This window comes from Sciurus carolinensis, chromosome 17 (genome assembly GCF_902686445.1).
Source record: "Sciurus carolinensis chromosome 17, mSciCar1.2, whole genome shotgun sequence".
Taxonomy (NCBI): Eukaryota; Metazoa; Chordata; class Mammalia; order Rodentia; family Sciuridae; genus Sciurus; species Sciurus carolinensis.
Window position 1 is genome coordinate 20521276 of NC_062229.1, and position 17413 is coordinate 20538688.

Below are 17413 nucleotides of genomic sequence, written 5' to 3' on the forward strand. Positions count from 1 at the left end.
TTAAAGTTCCCTTTTGTTGCTAATTTGCTCAAGATTTGTATCATGAATGAATGTGTTTTGTTAAATGCTTTTCCTGCGTGTATTGTTGCAAGCATGGGGTTTTCCTTCTTTCAATTTTTTGTCTGATGTTTGTTTGCTTGGTTTTTGCTGTGGTGGGACAGAACCCAGGGCCCCACCTATACTGAGCCTCACCCCTGAGCCTCACCCCACCCGAGATCGGTACTGTGCTGGATCCCACCGACAGCTCCCTGGTAATTGAACCAGGCTTGGTTCCTGGAATAGATCCAGTTGGTCTTGGTGTATTATTTGTTATGTATTGTTGACTTTCATCTGCCTAATATTTTTCTAGAGATTTGGGGTTCTGTATTCATAACAAGGACTGGTTTGTAATTTCTCTTTGTAACATTTTTGTTTGGTTTGGGTATCAAGGTAATGGTGGACTTATAAAATGAACTGGGAAACATTTCCTCCTCTTTTCTGAAAGTTTACATAAAATTGGTACTACTTATTTACTAACATTCATTAAAATTCACCAGTGAAATTATCCAAGCTTGGTGATTTTATTTCCCAGAACATTTTTAACTACAAATCTCAACCTTTTTATTTTATTACTTTTTTATTGTAGTGCTTGGTCCATTTCATGTGACTTGTTGAGTATTGTTTGTAGTATTCCTTTATGTTTTTAATGTCTGCAAAGTCTATGCTGGTATTTCCTCTTTCATTCCTAGTACTGATCATTTGCATTTTCTCTCCTTTTTCTCTATCAGTCTCATGAAATATTTAATTATCTTATTGATCTTTACAAAGAATCAGCTTTTGACTTCATTGGGGTTTTTTCCCCCTATTTTTTTGTTTTTAATTTTGTTTATTTCCGCTATCATCACTAGTATTTCCTTCCCCTTGATGTTGGCTTATTTTTCTCTTTTCTTTCTAGTTACTTAGATAAAGCTGTAGATAGATAGTAATTTGAAACCTTTCTTTCTAAACTAAACTGTTAATGCTATAATTTTCAAATCCTTGTTATTTAAAGCATCCTACAATCAGTATGTTGGATTTTTATTTTTGTTCAAAAATACCTTCAGATTTCCTTCAAAACTTTCCTTTCGATCATGGGTTATTTTTAAATTTCTGAAGATTTGCGAATTTTCCTGTTATCCTTTTTTCATTGATTTTTTAAAAAATTTAATTCCATTATTATCTGAGAGCATACTTTATATAGTTTCTATTCTTCAAAATGTGTTACGTTTGTTTTCAGGGCCCAGGAATGCTCTGTCCTTGTGAGTGTTCTGTGTGCCTAGGAAAGGAACGTGTTCTCTGCTGTCGTTGGGTGGCGTGTTCTGCAGACGCCTGTTAGATCCGGGTAGCTGGTGGCGTTGTTCAGTTCTACCAGTCTGGGCCCTTTTCTGCCTGCTCGTTCACCCTTTACCGACAGAGGGTGTTAAGTGTCCACCTTCATGGGGGTGGGTGTTGTCTTGGCCGCCCTGCTCTTGGGTTCCAGCACATTTAGGATTCTCATGTCTTCTTGATGAACAGAGCCTTTTATTATTGTGTAATGGCCCTCTTCATTTTTGGTAAGTTTTTTGCTCTGAGGTCCACTTTGCTGTTAATGCTGTCGCTCCGGAGTGTTTTGCTTTGTTTTGTTGGCGGTGCTGGAGTGGAACCCAAGGCCAGGCAAGGCACTGCAGCTAAGCCACGCCCCCAGCCTCTCCAGCGCTCTTTTGATTAGTTTTCTCACAGTATATGTTTTTCTGTCCTTTACTTTTCCCTCTTCCTTTTATTTTTAGCCTGCCGATATTTGAAGTGAGTTTCTTGTAGACAAAATGACCATAAATTTTTAAAAATCCATTCTGATGGTCTTTTTTATTTTGATAAAAATAACCAAGTTGCCCAGGCTGCCTTGAATTTATCTTCTTGCCTCAGCTTCTTGAGTAGCTAGGATCCCAGGCATGTGCCCCATGCCCAGCTGCAATCTCTGTCTTTTAATTGATGTGTTTAGACCATTTGTACTTATTGTAACTGAATTTGTTTGAACTGAGGTCTGCCATTTTATCATTTGTTTTCTGTTCTCTTTTTCATCTCTTTGTTTTTCTTTTCTTTCTGTGGGTTATTTAAACAATTTTAGGATTCCATTTTGGTTTCTTTCTTGTGATTTTTGACTATACCTCTTTGTATAGATTTTTTTTAGTTGTTGCCATAAAAATACAAATAGTCACAAATCACATAATGACATCTTGGTTGGTGATGGACTGCATATATGATGATGGTCCCATAAGATTATAAAGGCACTGAAAATATGCTGTGACTGGTGATGTCATGACTGTCATAGCACATGCTGGGGGTGACATTGGTACCTACTGTGGTACCAGTCATATAAAAAGTGCAGCACATACATTTGTGTGCAGTACATAATTTTTTATGATAATAAATGACTATGTTATTGGTTCATGTATTTACCATTCCATACTTTTTATCACTGTTTTCAAGTGTACTCCTTTTACTTAAATTTTTTACTGTAAAACAGTGTGCCTTGTCATCTCAGTAGCAACCTCAAACATCTTGTTTACCACGTCTCTCGATTGCACTGAGAAGCCATGTCTAGTGATTGACTTGTGACATCTATGCCATCTAGGTCTGTGTGAGTGTCCTGTATGATGTTGGCACAGTGACAAAGTCATGTAATGATGTATTCTCAGAACATAACCCTGTCGTTAAACAGTGTGTGACTATGACTGCGTTTTCGAAGTCTGCTTGGAATCAACATCTTACCACTTCCTTTGGTATTTGGGAACTTTACTAACCCTCAATGGCAGAGTTGTCCTATCTACTATGTCTCCATATGTTGAAAAGCCCACCAGACAGTTGAAATTCTTTTTTTTCACTGTGAAACACATTCTCACCCCAAGAGGAGAAGTACAGTCCACCATGTTTATCCAGATATTTACTATTTCTGTGGCTCTTCCTTCTTGCCTTCCTTCTCGTATTTCCTTTTAGCATCATTTCTCTTCCACCTAAACAGCTTCTTTTATCAATTTTTGTAGTACAGGTCTGTTGGGTGCAAGCATTTCCTTGTTCTTCCTTCATCTGAGAGCGTCTTGATATCGTACCTTACTCCTGAAGGATCTTCTCAGTGGACATATAACTCTGACTCGACAGTTTTTTTTTGCAGTTTAAACTTGTTGGGCCACTTCCCTCTGACCTTCTGTTCCTGCTGAGGAATCCAGTCACTTGACTTCTTGGCCCCTGTGGGTAATGCGTCATTTTGCTCTGGCTACTTTCTCAGTCTTTCCTTTGCCTTTAGTTTTCAACAGTTAGGTTTTATATTTATATTTTTTGCTTTATTTTTCCTGGTGCTGGTGCCGGAACCCAGGGCCTCTCTGTACCGTTGAGCCGCATCTCCAGCTTCCAACAGTTAGATTTTAAGGCAGCCAGGTGTAGATCTCTGGCTTTCTATTTGTTTGGAGTTGATCCACCCTTTTCCTCACGGTGCTGGTACTGAACCCAGGCCCTGTCCCACACGCCAGGCTATGCTCTGCGACTGAGTTGCACCCCAGCCCTTTACTCAGCTTCTCAAACCTGTAGGTTTGTCTTTCACCAAGTTTCGGCAGCCTTCAGCCACGGCGTCCTCATATAGTTTTTATTTCACGCCTTTCCTTCTGGGCTCCAGTGTCATGTGGATGTTGGGCTTTTGTTATTGTCCCGTGGGTCCCCAAAGCTCTTTCCTTTCCCATCTTCTCTTCGTTTTACCAACTGGGTCATTTCTGTTGATGTGTCTTCCAGTTCACAAGTTCACTGACCCTTCCTGTGTTGTCTCCCTTCTGCTTTTGATTTTTACTTTGGTTAGTGTATGTTTCACTCGTAAGATTTCTCCACTTCATTTTTCTATGTATCATCTGTTTCTTTGTTGAGACTTCCTATTTTAGCATTGGTCACACGCATGTTCATGATTGTACGATACCTGTTTGAAGATGTCAGATAGTCCTGACATCTGTGTGTCAGCATTAATGTCCGTAGATGGTATATTTACCATGTAAGTTGAAGTTTTCATGACTCTGCATGTGCTGAGTGATTTTGGAGTATATCCTGAACTTTTAAAATACTCCATAAGATTCTAGGTCTTATTTAAATCATATTGAAAACGCTGGTGCTTTGTCTTAGCCAGCAGTTGATCTGATTTGGTCCTGGCCACAGATTCTAGCCCCATCGGTGAGCCCAGTCTCAGTTCAGCTTTCCACGCCAGGGCCTTTCCCTTTCGACTGGGCTGCTCCGCCCGGGGTCCTTCTGGGGCCAGGCTGGTGGCTTAGCTCAGAGTCTTGGGTAAGTCAGTGTGGCAGGAGGATCAGACTCACACCTGCAGACTCCAGAGTGACATTCTGGAGACAGTGACTACCTGGGGTGGCTGTCCTGTCCTCCCTCTGTCCTCTATCCCGTCCTATCCAGCTCCCTCAGGGTTCTTGGCCCAGGCCAGGCACGGGCTCCAGGCCTAACAGGTGGGGAAGAAAGAGCACCAGGTTTGCCCGAGCCCTGAGCAGAGCTGGGGGAGGGGTCCACGCCCTCAGTGGGCAGAGGCCCTCCAGAGCTGTCTGCTGGGCGCTCACTTGTGCTTCCCAGTTTCTGCTGCAGTTCCTGCAGGGAGCCTTCCGGCAGAATCTTTCCGTAGCGCCCAGGGCCCCGCACCCAGGGTGGTCGTGGCCGTCAGTGTGCAGTGTGGCTGGCGAGCCCATAGGAGCGGTAGCAGCGGGCTGCCCGCCTGCAGCACCTCCAGCGCTGCTGGGGTCAGGCCAGCTGCCCATCACACGGGCCCTGAGGCGTGTTCCTCTGCCTGTCACAGGCTTGCTCATCTGCATTTGTGTGTTGGCGACATCCCCCTTGCCTGGGTGGGGACTTGTGAAGGGCGGGTCTCCAGGCCTGGAGCTGCCTTCGAGGTCGTCCCACAGCTCTTGCTGCGATCTCGTGTGCCAAGACGGCGACCTGGCTAAGCCAGTTCCCCTTCTGCCTGGGAGCCCTCGTCGAATCTTTGGAACCCAGAAAACGACTCTAGGGTACTCGGGGGTAGAAAAGCAAATCTGGAGGTGCAGCCTAGCGCTGAGGGGGTCAACACCAGGAGAGTGGGGGCACCCACCCACGGTGCATTGCAGCGTGTGGCTCTGCCTGGCCCCTTCCTCCACAAAGGACACCACGGGGACCCATGTCAGAACATCGCCTTCCTCCTGTCTAGTAGCAGATGCAGTGGCTGGTCCAGCTTCCCGTCATCTGGACGGGGTAGGGGACCTAGCAGCCAGTCCCTTGGCAGACATCCTTGGTCATGCCCTGTGGAGGGCACCCCAGCTAAGGCCACTGGGCCTGATGGCTACCCTTAGACTGAGATCAGCCTTGTGGGCTCAGGGCCTTTTTGGCTGCACTTCCTGGGCTTGCCTTCTAGCATTCGTGACACGTGTTCAGGTAGAGGGGGACAGCACCCCGGAGAAGGTGGCCCAGGGGTTGTCACAGTGAGCGGGGCCCTTGGAGTGAGGCAGGTGGGATCCCAACTCTTGGTCCTGAGCTCAGGGGTCCACATGCCCATGACACCTGCTGTACCCAGATGCGCTCCTGGTGCTGACTCAGCAGTGGGCAGCCTGCCTGCCCCATCGGAGGGTAATATAGACAGACAGACAGACACAGGGTGCAGGGAGACTGGGGAGGCAGCTGCTGTGCCCTGAGGGACCAGGGCGCTGCCTGGAGGGGCGAGGACAGCGGGAGCCCAGTGTGGCAGGAGTGGAGTGGGCAGGGGGCAGTGACAGGAGGAGAGGGGGCGCGGGCTACGGAGCTGGGCCTGCAGGGCCTTGTCCTGTCTTGTCTTCCTCAGAGTTGTCGTGACACTCGTGTTAAAGACGGGACAGTGTCCTGCTCCTCTGTAAACACCAGGTCTTGGGCCCTCCCTGCACCCAGTAGGCGTGCCACTTGGCCCTGACCCTGGCCCTGGCCCAGGTGTCTGTGCTTCCAGCCCTCAGCATGCTTGCCAGTGTGGCCGCACCCATGCAGAGTGACCGTGGAGCAGCGTCAGGGCCATGGTCCCAGCTGCGCTCTGTCCTCAGCACGTGGCTTCTTCGTGCTGCAAATCCCTCACCTCTAGAGTGGGCACGAGGAAAGGGGCTGCAGCAGGGTCGTTCCCGGGACACGTGGTGCGTGGGCTGTCACCCTGGTGGTGCTTAGCTGCACTCTCTGTGCATCCTGGGTCACGGCTGCCGCGAGTTGTGGCTTCCTCCCGTCACCTCCAGTCACAGTCCTTGCCCCATAGGTGCCCAAAGAGCGTGTCGAGTGGCCTGGCACGGAGGCAGCCGTCCTTCAGCGCTAGCTGCTCTGCCTGGACTCAGGGACCTGCCACTCTGGACCGAGGGCTCTCAGAAGTCGGGGCAGCCCTGGGAAGCAGGGAGGGGTCAGGACCCAGGATGTTCCGCCTTTCACAAGCCCCGGGGGCCGGGGGCCAGGCGGAGAGTCCGAGGTCTTGAGGAAAGTAAGCTGGGCCTGGTCTGAGGGAGCCGGGCCCGCCCGCCAGGTGAGCGGGATGGCAGCCCTGGTGGGCTCAGCCGAGGAGGCAGAGCACAGCCAGCTCGTGAACCAGCTGCTTGATCTGTTCAGGGGACACTCGGGGGGACTCCCTGGAGGGAGCGGGTACTGCTTGGGAGAGAGCCCCCAGGCCAGGTTCCTGGCACTGTCCCCAGGCCCCAGTGTGGCCTGAGACCCTTGGGTGGGACCTGCAGTGCGTGTCCCACTGGCTGTGGCAGGAGGCTGGACGGGGCTGCTTGAGTCTGGGGCTCTCTGCCTGGTGTGGGTGGGCGAGCGGGGGTCTGTGCCTGGGCGGCCCTAGCTCAGGACCCTCAGGAGGGGGAGCGTAGAGGTGAGAAGGGTCAAGGAAGGGGTGCCGGAGGCCATCACAGGGAGGGGCACGGCTGGTGAGCGGGAGCCTCCCTTCACGTCAGCCCGCGTCCCCCAGGTCAGTGCCAACGGCAACGTCCTGCGCAGCGAAATCGTGGGCTCCATCAAGATGCGGGTCTTCCTCTCGGGCATGCCGGAGCTGCGCCTGGGCCTCAACGATAAGGTCCTCTTCGACAACACGGGCCGTGAGTACCCCGGCTGAGCCACGGGCAGGCAGTGGGTGGCCCTGAGCAGCTGGGGCCTGCAGACTGGGGGCCTCGGCCCGGGCGGTCTGCATCCGGGCTCCCGAGTTACAGCCCAGGTATTCACCGGTGGAGGGATCGATCCACTGGCGCGGGGCATTTCACGTGGCTCAGAAGACGACACAGGAGGCTGGAGAGTGAGGATTCCAGAGTCCAGTCTGCGGTCACCCGGGGTCGAGGGGGCCAGGGATGTGTTCTGTGTTGGTGTACACTTGGGCCTCGGTGGCCCTGCCCCTCCTGGCCAGGCTTCTCCCGCCGTGAGCTGTGAGCCTGACCTGCAGCCCTGCTTGTGGCTGAGCAGGGGCACCGGGGGCCGCCGGGGCTCCACGTGCAGAACCACTGCAGGCCCTCGGGCAGCAGGAGCAGTGGCCCGGTTTGTCCCTCTGGGGCCTCGTTAGCTTGTGAGCACGGCCCACCCCCTCGCCCCCGTCAGGTGGGAAGCGGGAGCCAGCTGCAGCGTGCGATGGGCCTGGCCCTTCAGGGTGCCCTGGTGTCCCCCGCTGAGTCCTCTGCCATCAGCGGGTGTGTGCTGAGAGGTCCGTCCGCCAAGCCCTCGTCTGGCTGCTGGGGACTCGGCATGAACCGGCCGAGCTGCCCTGCCCCAGGGACTGCAGCCAGCCAGGGCCCAGCGCAGGCATCGGCACCGGGAGGACTCCCCGGGGAGAGGAGCACAGGGTGTCAGAGGGGCTCTGCTCTGCAGGGTGGCCCCGGGGCCCCTGCCACCCTCACACCTACCCCCCACTTCCCTCAGGGGGCAAGAGCAAGTCTGTGGAGTTGGAGGACGTGAAGTTCCACCAGTGCGTGCGGCTCTCCCGCTTTGAGAACGACCGCACCATCTCCTTCATCCCGCCCGACGGCGAGTTTGAGCTCATGTCCTACCGCCTCAACACCCACGTGAGTGGCTGGCCGCCTGCCCTGGGCCTGGAGCCCAGCAGAGGCTCCCAGTGGGCTCCCTGCTCCTGCCGGTGGGGCAAAACAGCCCGTGTCCCCACCGGTGGGCCTCTTGTCCCTGAGGTGAATCCCAGGGTGGGCACCTGGCTGGCCCCACTCCCCAGTCCACGGGCAGCCTGCCTGGCTGCAAGGAGACTGGGTTCGCAGGGCTCTGACCTCCCTGGAGGCAGAACACGGGCAGGGAACCCTGGGTCTCTGTTTCCGTCCGACACAGCTCTGTGGACAGGACGGGGCGTGAGTGGCCCCTCTCCCGACAGGTCAAGCCCTTGATCTGGATCGAGTCTGTGATCGAGAAGCACTCCCACAGCCGCATCGAGTACATGATCAAGGTCAGTCGGGAGCGGGGCAGGGCCAGTGGACATGCCACCTACTGTGGCCTTGGGTCCTGGCTTCCACCAGGGCTGGGGATGTCACAGGGCTGCCGTCCGTGCTGTCTCACTGTGGGCGTGGGTGTGGGGGTGGCCAGGCACAGGAAAGAGACACGTCCCTCAGGGCTGCCCTTCGAGGGTGCCCTCTTGGGAGGGCCTGCGGCCAGGCAGCCAGGAAGGCTCCCCCGAGCGGCCGCCTGCCAGGTGGAGCTCTTCTGCCTGTCCATGACCCCCAGCCCACGCCCAGCTGGGGACACAGACTTGTCCTAGAAGGCCGAGACTGGGCCAGGGGGAGATGGGGGAAGCTGCGAAGGCTTAGGGAGCAGCAGGGGGAGACTGGACTTCAGAAGCCAGGCCGGGGAGTCTCGGAGGGTGAAGAGCGTGCGCAAGTGTTGGGGCGCAGGCTCCCTGCTGGGGGGCCGAGGGCTGTGTGGGCCGTTGAGCTGGCTGTCTCACCCTCACCCTCCCAAACCTCAAGCCACGTCAACCTCTCCTGTAGGCCAAGAGCCAGTTCAAGCGGAGGTCAACTGCCAACAACGTGGAGATCCACATCCCCGTGCCCAACGATGCCGACTCGCCCAAGTTCAAGACCACGGTGGGGAGCGTCAAGTGGGTCCCCGAGAACAGCGAGATCGTGTGGTCCATCAAGTCCTTCCCAGTGAGCACCCCTCCGCCAGGCGCCCCTCCCCACTCCTGCCAGGCCCTAGTGCCCCAGTGTGGTGAGGGTCCCTGGGTGACACCAGCTCTTTGTCAGTTGCTGCAGTTGCTGCTCTTCCCTCTCTGGATGGAAGGGGGCCAGGCTGCCTTGATTGGCACAGCTCAGAAGTGCGTTCTGAAAGCAGGAAGCGTATGTCCCTAGCTCACCCTTCTCTCAAGATTGTTTGGCTCTTCAGTTGCTCATTTTTTTGTACCAGCATTTATTTCTTGGGTCACTAGTCAGCCATCCCCACAGAAAGGCAGCGAGGTTGTTTATAATCTTTGGCTGTCGAGACCACTTCAGTGGTTGACCTTGTGCCTGTCACTCTCGTCCTGGGAGCTGTGGCTTCAGGGGAGGTGGGTCGAAGGCTGCAGAAGTCTAGTTTCCTTGGAGCGTGCCAGGTTCCCGCGAGGGCGTGCCCTGTTCGCTGTCCGTGGGTGCCACCGCTCGGGCTCCACCCACAGCGTTGCTGGAGAGCTTCAGACTTCTAAGCAGAGAGCAGAGCACGCTGCAGGTCTGTGCCATTTGAATCGCTGTCCTTTCGTCAATGCTTCCTTTATGTCTAAGGACCATTTGCATTTCTTTTTCTGGAAACGGTAGCTGTCTCTCAAGTATTTTGTCAGGTTGGGTCCTTTTCTTCTTAGTTCCTAAGTGCTCTTTACACATGGGCTGGATTGGACTTTTTCGTTGATGTAAGTGGTATGTGGCTCACTTTTGACTTTGCTTCCAGCATCTTCTGCTGAGTAGCCTTTTTTGATTGCTTCCTTGTTTGTTGTTAATACTGTGGTTTAACGTAGTCACCTTTATGTCTTTTCCTTTTATTGTGTCTGGATTTTAAGCACACGGGAACGCACCCACGTCCGCCTCCACAGTCCATCAGTGGCATGTCCAGCCCTTTCGGAGCGTGGCTTGCCAAATGGGAGAGATACGGATCCAGTGTAGATGTCGCTTTGTGCAGATGTCGCTTCAGTTTCCTTTCATCCTTTACTAAAAAGTCTGTCTGTCTCGGGGGTTTGCGATGCCGCGTTGACAGATCTCAGATGTCCATGCGGCGGTCAGTCTGTTCCGAACTTCCTCTTGTCTGTCCACCTGTGCAGCAGGGCGCTGTTTGAACCAGTGCTTCACTCTGTTTTCACACCTGGGGGCCCCCTGCCCTGGCGCGTCCCTCACTGGCCTCCTGGCCCTCGCACGTGTCCCCTTCCTTCCTCTTCTTCTGAGCGCTGGAGGCCGTGTGTCTGCACGAGGTGATGTTAATTGGGAGGAACTAACACCTGGATGGGGTTGAGTTGTCCTGTCCCCTGCCTGTCCAGAGCCGCCCGGGCCTGTTGACAGATTCTTACTAGCGTTTAGATTTCTATAGTGGTTTTTGCACATCGTTGTCTGCATGTTGCCCTAGAGAGTGTACTTGGACTTAAACTGGGTCCCTCACAGCTTCTCAGAACCCACTTCAGACCCAGGTGCTAACTTAGTCCGTCAGCTGTAGAAGCCTCACCTCTGCACAGCTCGGACCCTTCTCCGTGTGGCTTGAGCTCATCGTGTGTTCTAAGCTCCCAAGACGCTTGGGTTTGTCCCCGTTCGCCTCGGGGCTTGCCCTCCATTAGGAAGGACCTTGGTGGAAGGCGTCCAGCCTGCAAGCGTCCAGAGCAGCTCGCCCGGGAGCGGGGCCTTCTCAGAGTGACCCTGGGTAAACGCACAGCACCCTCCCTGTCCCTGGAGCTCCTGAGGCTTGCCGCTGCTGTCCTGGCGTTTCTCCTGGTGGTGGGTTGAAGGCCACGTTTTGAGGGGGCTCCTCTTGTTTCCCTCTGACAGGCCACTGGCGTTGGTTGTCATTTTGTGTCCTGGTGCCTTACTGACTCTCCTTGTCTGGTTTTTTTCTTTCTAGTCTCTTGGATTTTCAGATACTTGCTCATGTCATTTGCAGACAGATGTGGTTTTCTCTCTCCCTTCCCTGTTCTTGGGCACCTGGTGACTCATGGTCGCGTTACTTCGGCCACTGTCTCCAAGCCTGAGTGGCAGTGGAGGGAGCAGCCTCTGGTCTTTCTACTGCCTGAGCTTCAGGGTCCCTTCCAGGTACTCTGTCCTGGGCTGCAGATTCCATCTGGGCCTAAGCCCAAAACGAATTTTTCCAGATGCCTTTCACTTTCTCTGTCAAGAACCACATGGTTTTTCTGTTCACATCTATTAATGGGATCGATCTTGAACCCTGTGTGCATTCCAGGAAGCTGCAGCTGATCATGGTGTGTGTGTGTGTGTGTGTGTGTGTGTGTGTGTTTTGGGGGTGGGGGGACAGCACTTGACCACTGAGCCACATCCCCAGCCCTAGTCTGTATTTTATCTAGAGACAGGGTCTCACTGAGCTGCTTAGGGCCTCGCCATTGCTGAGACTGGCTTGGAACTTGCAATTCTCCTGCCTCAGCCTCCTGAACTGCTGGGATTACAGCACTGCCACACCTGGCTTTCCTTGGTATTTTTTGTTTTGTGTATTTGTGCCTACCTTTTTGGGGAGTGGGTAAGGTTATCTAGTAGTTTGTCTCTTTTTTTTTTTTCCGGATTTGCTCTTAAATATTTTGCTTATTTTCCTATTTTTTAAGTCTTTAATTTTAATTTATCTCATTTTTTCCATTGCTGGGGCTGGGACCCATGGCCTCATGCTTGCTAGGCAAATACTCTACCTCCAAGCTCCATCACCAGCCCTGAGTCTTTTTATCTGAGTGACACATTTAATTCACTTATTTTTGTTTGTTTTTAATTTTGTTTTAGTTGTCAATGGACCTTTATTTTATTCATTTATTTATGTGGTGCTGAGAATCGAACCCCGGGCCTCACACGCGCTAGGCAAGCGCTCTGCCACTGAGCCCCAGCCCAGCCTCTCAGTTTTGTTTTAGAACTTGTTTTTGTGTAGGTGTCTGAGCCGTGACGTTTCTCCAAGCCGCCTGGGCTGTCCCCCCAGAGGTTCTGGTGTGCAACAGGCTACGTCACTGCTTTCTAGAACGTAACGTATGCAAAGGGAGGCTGTTCAGTTTCGTCTGAGCCTCTTGGTGAGGTCTGCTTGCTTTCCGTGTCCCCTCGCCTGAGGCCTCAGAGGATGCTGTTGGTACTGTTGAGACTGCCCCGAGGTGGCCTCCGTGGACTAACGAGAGGTCAGTTTTATAAACATCCCACACGTGTTGAGAAGCTGACGGCGAGGCCCCAATCACAGCAGAGGCGTGGCAGGGGTCACCGGGGGCGGCTGCTGTCCCTCAGCGCAGCACCATCACCGCGGGCTGCCCAGGGCTGGGGGACCTCAGCTCGCCTTCCGCCCGCCTCCCACGCGTCCTGTACCCTCTGCTCTGTGAAGCTGCTGCCGTGCCATTCGGTCTTCCTGGGGAGTCCCTGCCCAGGTGCCCTGCTGGCCTCTCGTCCTGGCCCGAGTCAGTCGCAGGTCCTTCCGCTGGAGAGAAGGAAGCGCACTTACCGCTGTCTGGGCCTCTCTCCCCGCTTTGTCTCGGAGCGTCCTGCCCGGGCCGAGGAGCGGCTTCCTCCTCCGCAGCTGCCGGTCGGTGGCTGGCGTCACATCGCTCTCCACTGCTCACCCTACACACAGTCCCTGAGTCAGGCAGCCCCACCTGGCCCTGGTGGTGACAGGAGCCAGGAGGGGGGCCAAGGCTCAAGGACACTCCTGCTCTGGGGCTAAAGAGACCCTGGTCGGCAGCAGCTCCTGCTGAGCCTCGGTCAGAGCCCTGGGGACAGATACCGTGGCGTCCCGGTGTGGAGGGCAGGGAGAGTCATGCCTGTCCTTCCTGGCCTTGTTCTGACCCCATCTCTAGAGTCCTGCTCACCCCTGGAGCTGAGTCTGCCCCCCCCCTCAGTACCATCCCTGGGGTCCTGCTCTTGACCCTCTCCCTGTCCACAGGCCTCTTGACTTGTCCCTTTCCCGTCCTGCCTGATGTTGGGCAGACCTCAGGCTGCAGGGGGCCTGTCCCCGCCCTGGCCTGTGCTCCGCACCCCGCGCTGCCCCAGGCCACGCCGTCCTGTTCACGGTGGCAGCCGTCTCCTCTTCCTGGACCTTCAGAGCTACTTTGCTCCTAAGAACTCGTTGCGTTTCCTCCGAGTGGCCTCTGGCTGCCCACCTGGGGCGCATGGGGGCAGCTGGCAGCATGTCAGGGACACTGGGGCGCTGGGTGACCAGAGAGCAGACCGCAGGGTCCCGGGGCCGCACAGCTGTGGGCTTCTGAGCCGGCCTTGGCTGACAGCCCGCGTCTGCTCCCAGGGCGGCAAGGAGTACCTGATGCGGGCCCACTTCGGCCTGCCCAGCGTGGAGGCCGAGGACAAGGAGGGCAAGCCCCCCATCAGCGTCAAGTTCGAGATCCCCTACTTCACTACCTCAGGCATCCAGGTACATGGGCCACTGGGGTCAGCGCGGGCTCAGAGGGCCGAGCGCGGGGGCCTCAGCACGACCAGCTGAGAAGGGGTACTGGACAGTGGGCTGTGGGCACAGGACGGCTCTGCTCCCCCAGGGCCCAGCCCTGGCGGGAAGAGACCTGAGCCCCCTGCAGCGCAAGGCATTGCAGGGCCTGCGTCCACACAGAAGGGTCGAGAACCTGAGGTCGGGCCGCCCCTCCAGCAGCCGTTGCATCCCCCAGCACTGGTGCTCAGAGGCGGTCCCCCCTCGGCCTCCCCGCCAGTGGGAGGAGGGCTGGGGCCATGAGGTGGGCCGCACGTGCTCAGGGCTCTGGTTCCTGTGCCCAGGTGCGCTACCTGAAGATCATCGAGAAGAGCGGCTACCAGGCCCTGCCCTGGGTGCGCTACATCACCCAGAACGGAGGTGAGCGGCCCGCCTGGCGGGGGAGGGGCGCCGAGGGGTCCCCGTAGCCAGGACGGCCCTGGGCACCGAGCCAAGGGTGGACGCTTCCCTCTCGTCTCCTAGATTACCAGCTCCGGACCCAGTGAGGGGCCACCACAGCCAACTCCCCCGGCCCCGCCCGGCCTCGGGGCTCCTGGTGGAAGCACCAGGGACGTTCCTGCCAAGCCCACCAGATGGAGGAGGGCCGCTCCCTAGACCCTGGCCACCCGCTGGCCTCTGCCCAGGGCCCCCTCCCTCTGCAGGCCACCTGCTCTGCCCTGGACTCTCATCTCAGAAGACCTTTTCCCAAAGAGACTCCTGCCGAGTCTTCCTGCCGAGGCCTGTCCCCTTGCCCCTGAGGTCCAGGGAAGGACGAGGGACTGTCCCCCTAGAGGGGCAGCAATGGCCTCCTGTGCTGTTCGGCGCCCGTGCCAGCCTTGCCTGGCCAGCAGGGACATCGTTTTGTTGCCATTTTGTTGAATGACATTGTTCACAGCTGTTCCCAGAACTCGTCTCTGTGCGCTCCTTGCTGTGTCCCGCCCGTCCACCTGTCCAGCCACGCGGGGCAGCGCTTGGGGACAGCGCCCTCGCCTGCTGGCCACCCGCTGGACAGTGGCCGGCTGCCCTCGGGCTGCTCCTCGGAGCCCCTGCCTGGACTCGGCCTCCCAGGTGTCGCCCTCCAGGGTCTCCCAGGCCGCTCGGAGCTTCCCTCAGCCAGATCAGGGTTCCGAGGGGGGGGCGGGTGAGACTCCCCTTCTCTCTGCAGGGAAGGCTCCTCCCCGGACAGCTCGGGCAGGCGTGGGGCCGGCATGTCACCACTTCTGTGTGGCCCCATGAGATGCTGCCCTTCCCAACCCCCCACCCCCAGCTGAGAAACAGGAACAGGCTGTGGGGACAGCACGGCCACTTCCTGCACCGGGGCTGCCCCTCTGGGGGCCCCAGGGCCACGCACAGGGCACATTCTTTTCCTCTCACCTGAAGAAGACGCATTCAACTCTCGGTGACCAGCCAGCTGTCCCAGCCCCTGTTGTGACAGGCCTGGTACCAGCAGCTCAGCATCCCACAGCCTCTAGACACGGTCACGGCCCACGCAGGTCTTCACCCAGCGCACGCTGGTGCCTGCAGCCTGGTCTGTAGGTGGGAGAAGGAGCCCTCGGCAGTCTCCTGTCCCTTCCTGTGCTGGTGTCCCTGCCCATCCCGCCCCGACTGTGCACCGCCACCGCCCCTCCCCCGGGTCTCCAGCAGGCACGCGACTCCACATGGCCCTGTGGAATCTCGCCCTCCACCCAGGAGCTTTCCGCTGGGCCCAGACCCAGGCAGGGGGCCACAGTGGCCACCCAAGCCACCCGGGGCCTCACTGCAGAAGACCCTGGCTCACCCTGTTTGCCAGCCTCACCACCACCCTGGGGGCCAACAGCAGCTTGGGCTCTTGCCAGCCCTGCCCTCCAGAGCCCAGAGGCCCAGGGAATGGGGCGCAGTTCCCACTGAGCTGAGCCCTCCCCCTGCAGACAGCAGCCAGCTGTGAGTGGGAGTCGGGCTGAGCCCTGGCCTAGCGCAGTGAGGCCCTGACTTCCAACCCCTGCGCTGCGCAGAAAAGAGAAAAAAGTCAGTCGAAGGCAGAACCGCGGAGCCTCAGAGATGAGGAGAGGAGACCAGACCCCAGCAAGGAGCCCCACGGTCAGGCAGAGCCGCTGCCCAGTGCAGCAGCAGCCGGGAAGGAAGAGTGACACCAGCCAGAGGAAGAGGAAGAGTTTCAAACCGGCAAGGGAAGAACAATCTAGAACTCCATGATGCTAGAACCACATAACAGCGTGTTGCCAATGGCAGACCCTTGGCGAGCCGAGAGTCTGCTGCAGGCCACTGGGAATGGCAGCCGTGGGATGGGGGCGTGCCTCCCGCGACGCCAGGCACTGGTGACGTGTGGTGAGCAGGCTTGGGGCTGTTGGGGAGGAGGGAGGACATTCCGAGTCCCAAGAGGCCGCATCGCCTGCAGCCCTGCGCAGGTGGGTCAGGAAACAGAGCAGTGGGGAGCGGAGAGGAGAAGGCTGCAGCAAAGGTCCAGAGGAAGGCAGGCTGCCCAGGGTTCCATCCCACACACCAGAGGACGCCCCTGCCCCCACGATCACAGGCACACAGTAAGGTGGTAGAAATAAACAACCAGGACGCTGATCCCAACAGGTGCAGACCCGAACCTGCCAGTTTAATGCTCAGACGCTCAGATTCAAGATCCAGCTGCATCGTTTGTAAGATACACACCTAAAGCACGTAACTGTTAAGTGTAAAGATGTTTAAAGACACCCAAAGAAATGTCTTTAGTTATATAAACCAGAGAGAATAAACTTCAAAGGGGGAAAAAGCCAATGTCCTAGACCCCCCAGAAGGTTCCACAAAGCCCTAGGAGTGAATTATTTATTGTGTAGTCGTGAGGATTTGACCCAGGGATACTATCGCTGCGCTACCCCTTAGCCTTTTTTTATATTTTATTTTGAGACAGGTTCTCACTAAATTGCTGAGGCTGGCCTTGAACATTTTTTCTCTTTGGTACCAGGGATGGAACCCAGGGGTGCTTAACCACTGAGCCACATCCCCAGTCCTTTTTATGTTTTATTTAGAGCCAGGGTCTTGCTGAGTTGCCTAGTGCCTCGATAAGTTGCTGAGGCTGACTGAACTCACGATCCTCCTACCTCAGCCTCCCAGCCGCTGGGATTACCGATGTGCGCTGCCACCCCCCCCTGCTTCCCCAGGAATTATTAGGATCCACATTCCCTAAGGGAGTTTCAACAGAAATGAGTTAGAATTCAACAATGAAAAACATCAAAGTATTTCCCTACATAAGAGAGTTTTAAAGCACACTTGTAAATTACCAGGTGTGCCCTCCAGAGTCCAGGTGTCCAAACTTACTGGCCAGGGCTGGGCTGTAGCTCAGTGGCAGAGCACTCGGCTGGTACGTGTGGGGCTCGGGTTGATTCTCAGCACAAAATAAGTAAAAATGATCACATATAAATAAAACTAAAGGTCCAGCGGCGACTAAAGAAAATATTAACGAATGGCCCACGTGATGACCTCAGAGAGTCAGTTCTGGCAACTGGCACACGCCTGTCACCCAGCTCCTTGAGCGGCCCAGGCAGGTGGGTCGCAGTCCACATCGAACCTGGCGCCTTAAAGCGGGGTGGGGTGCGGCTGGGCCCTGGGCTCATCCCGGCACTGGGAGGGGAGAAGAGGACCGGGCCCTCCCACCCCGGAGCTCATCCCTCTGCCCGCCGCCTCCCGCCGCGGAGGCCAGCAGGAAGGGCCTGGGCGACCCCAGATGCCAGCACCCCGAGCCCTGCAGTGAGTCTCCATCGTGGCCAGCCTGGCCCAGGGCGCCGTCTTGTCCCCGGTGCCGGCTACGTGGGCGCTCATAGCCGCGCACTCTCCGTGC

General features: G+C 56.0%; 1 protein-coding gene across 2 annotated transcripts in view; it reads left to right on the forward strand.

Moving 5' to 3' along the window:
- The window catches only part of Ap1m1 (adaptor related protein complex 1 subunit mu 1), a 30177-nt gene extending 13636 nt beyond the window's left edge, over positions 1-16541 (forward strand). The window contains exons 7-13 of one of the 2 annotated variants that reach the window (XM_047532242.1): positions 6971-7097; positions 7906-8048; positions 8363-8434; positions 8973-9131; positions 13420-13545; positions 13899-13974; positions 14077-16541. In XM_047532242.1, coding sequence (XP_047388198.1) covers positions 6971-7097; positions 7906-8048; positions 8363-8434; positions 8973-9131; positions 13420-13545; positions 13899-13974; positions 14077-14099 — 726 coding nt within the window. In that variant the 3' untranslated portion in view covers positions 14100-16541. The remainder of the gene's footprint in view (positions 1-6970; positions 7098-7905; positions 8049-8362; positions 8435-8972; positions 9132-13419; positions 13546-13898; positions 13975-14076) is intronic. The other variant, XM_047532243.1, reaches the window with a different exon arrangement.
- The last annotated feature ends 872 nt before the right edge of the window (positions 16542-17413 follow it).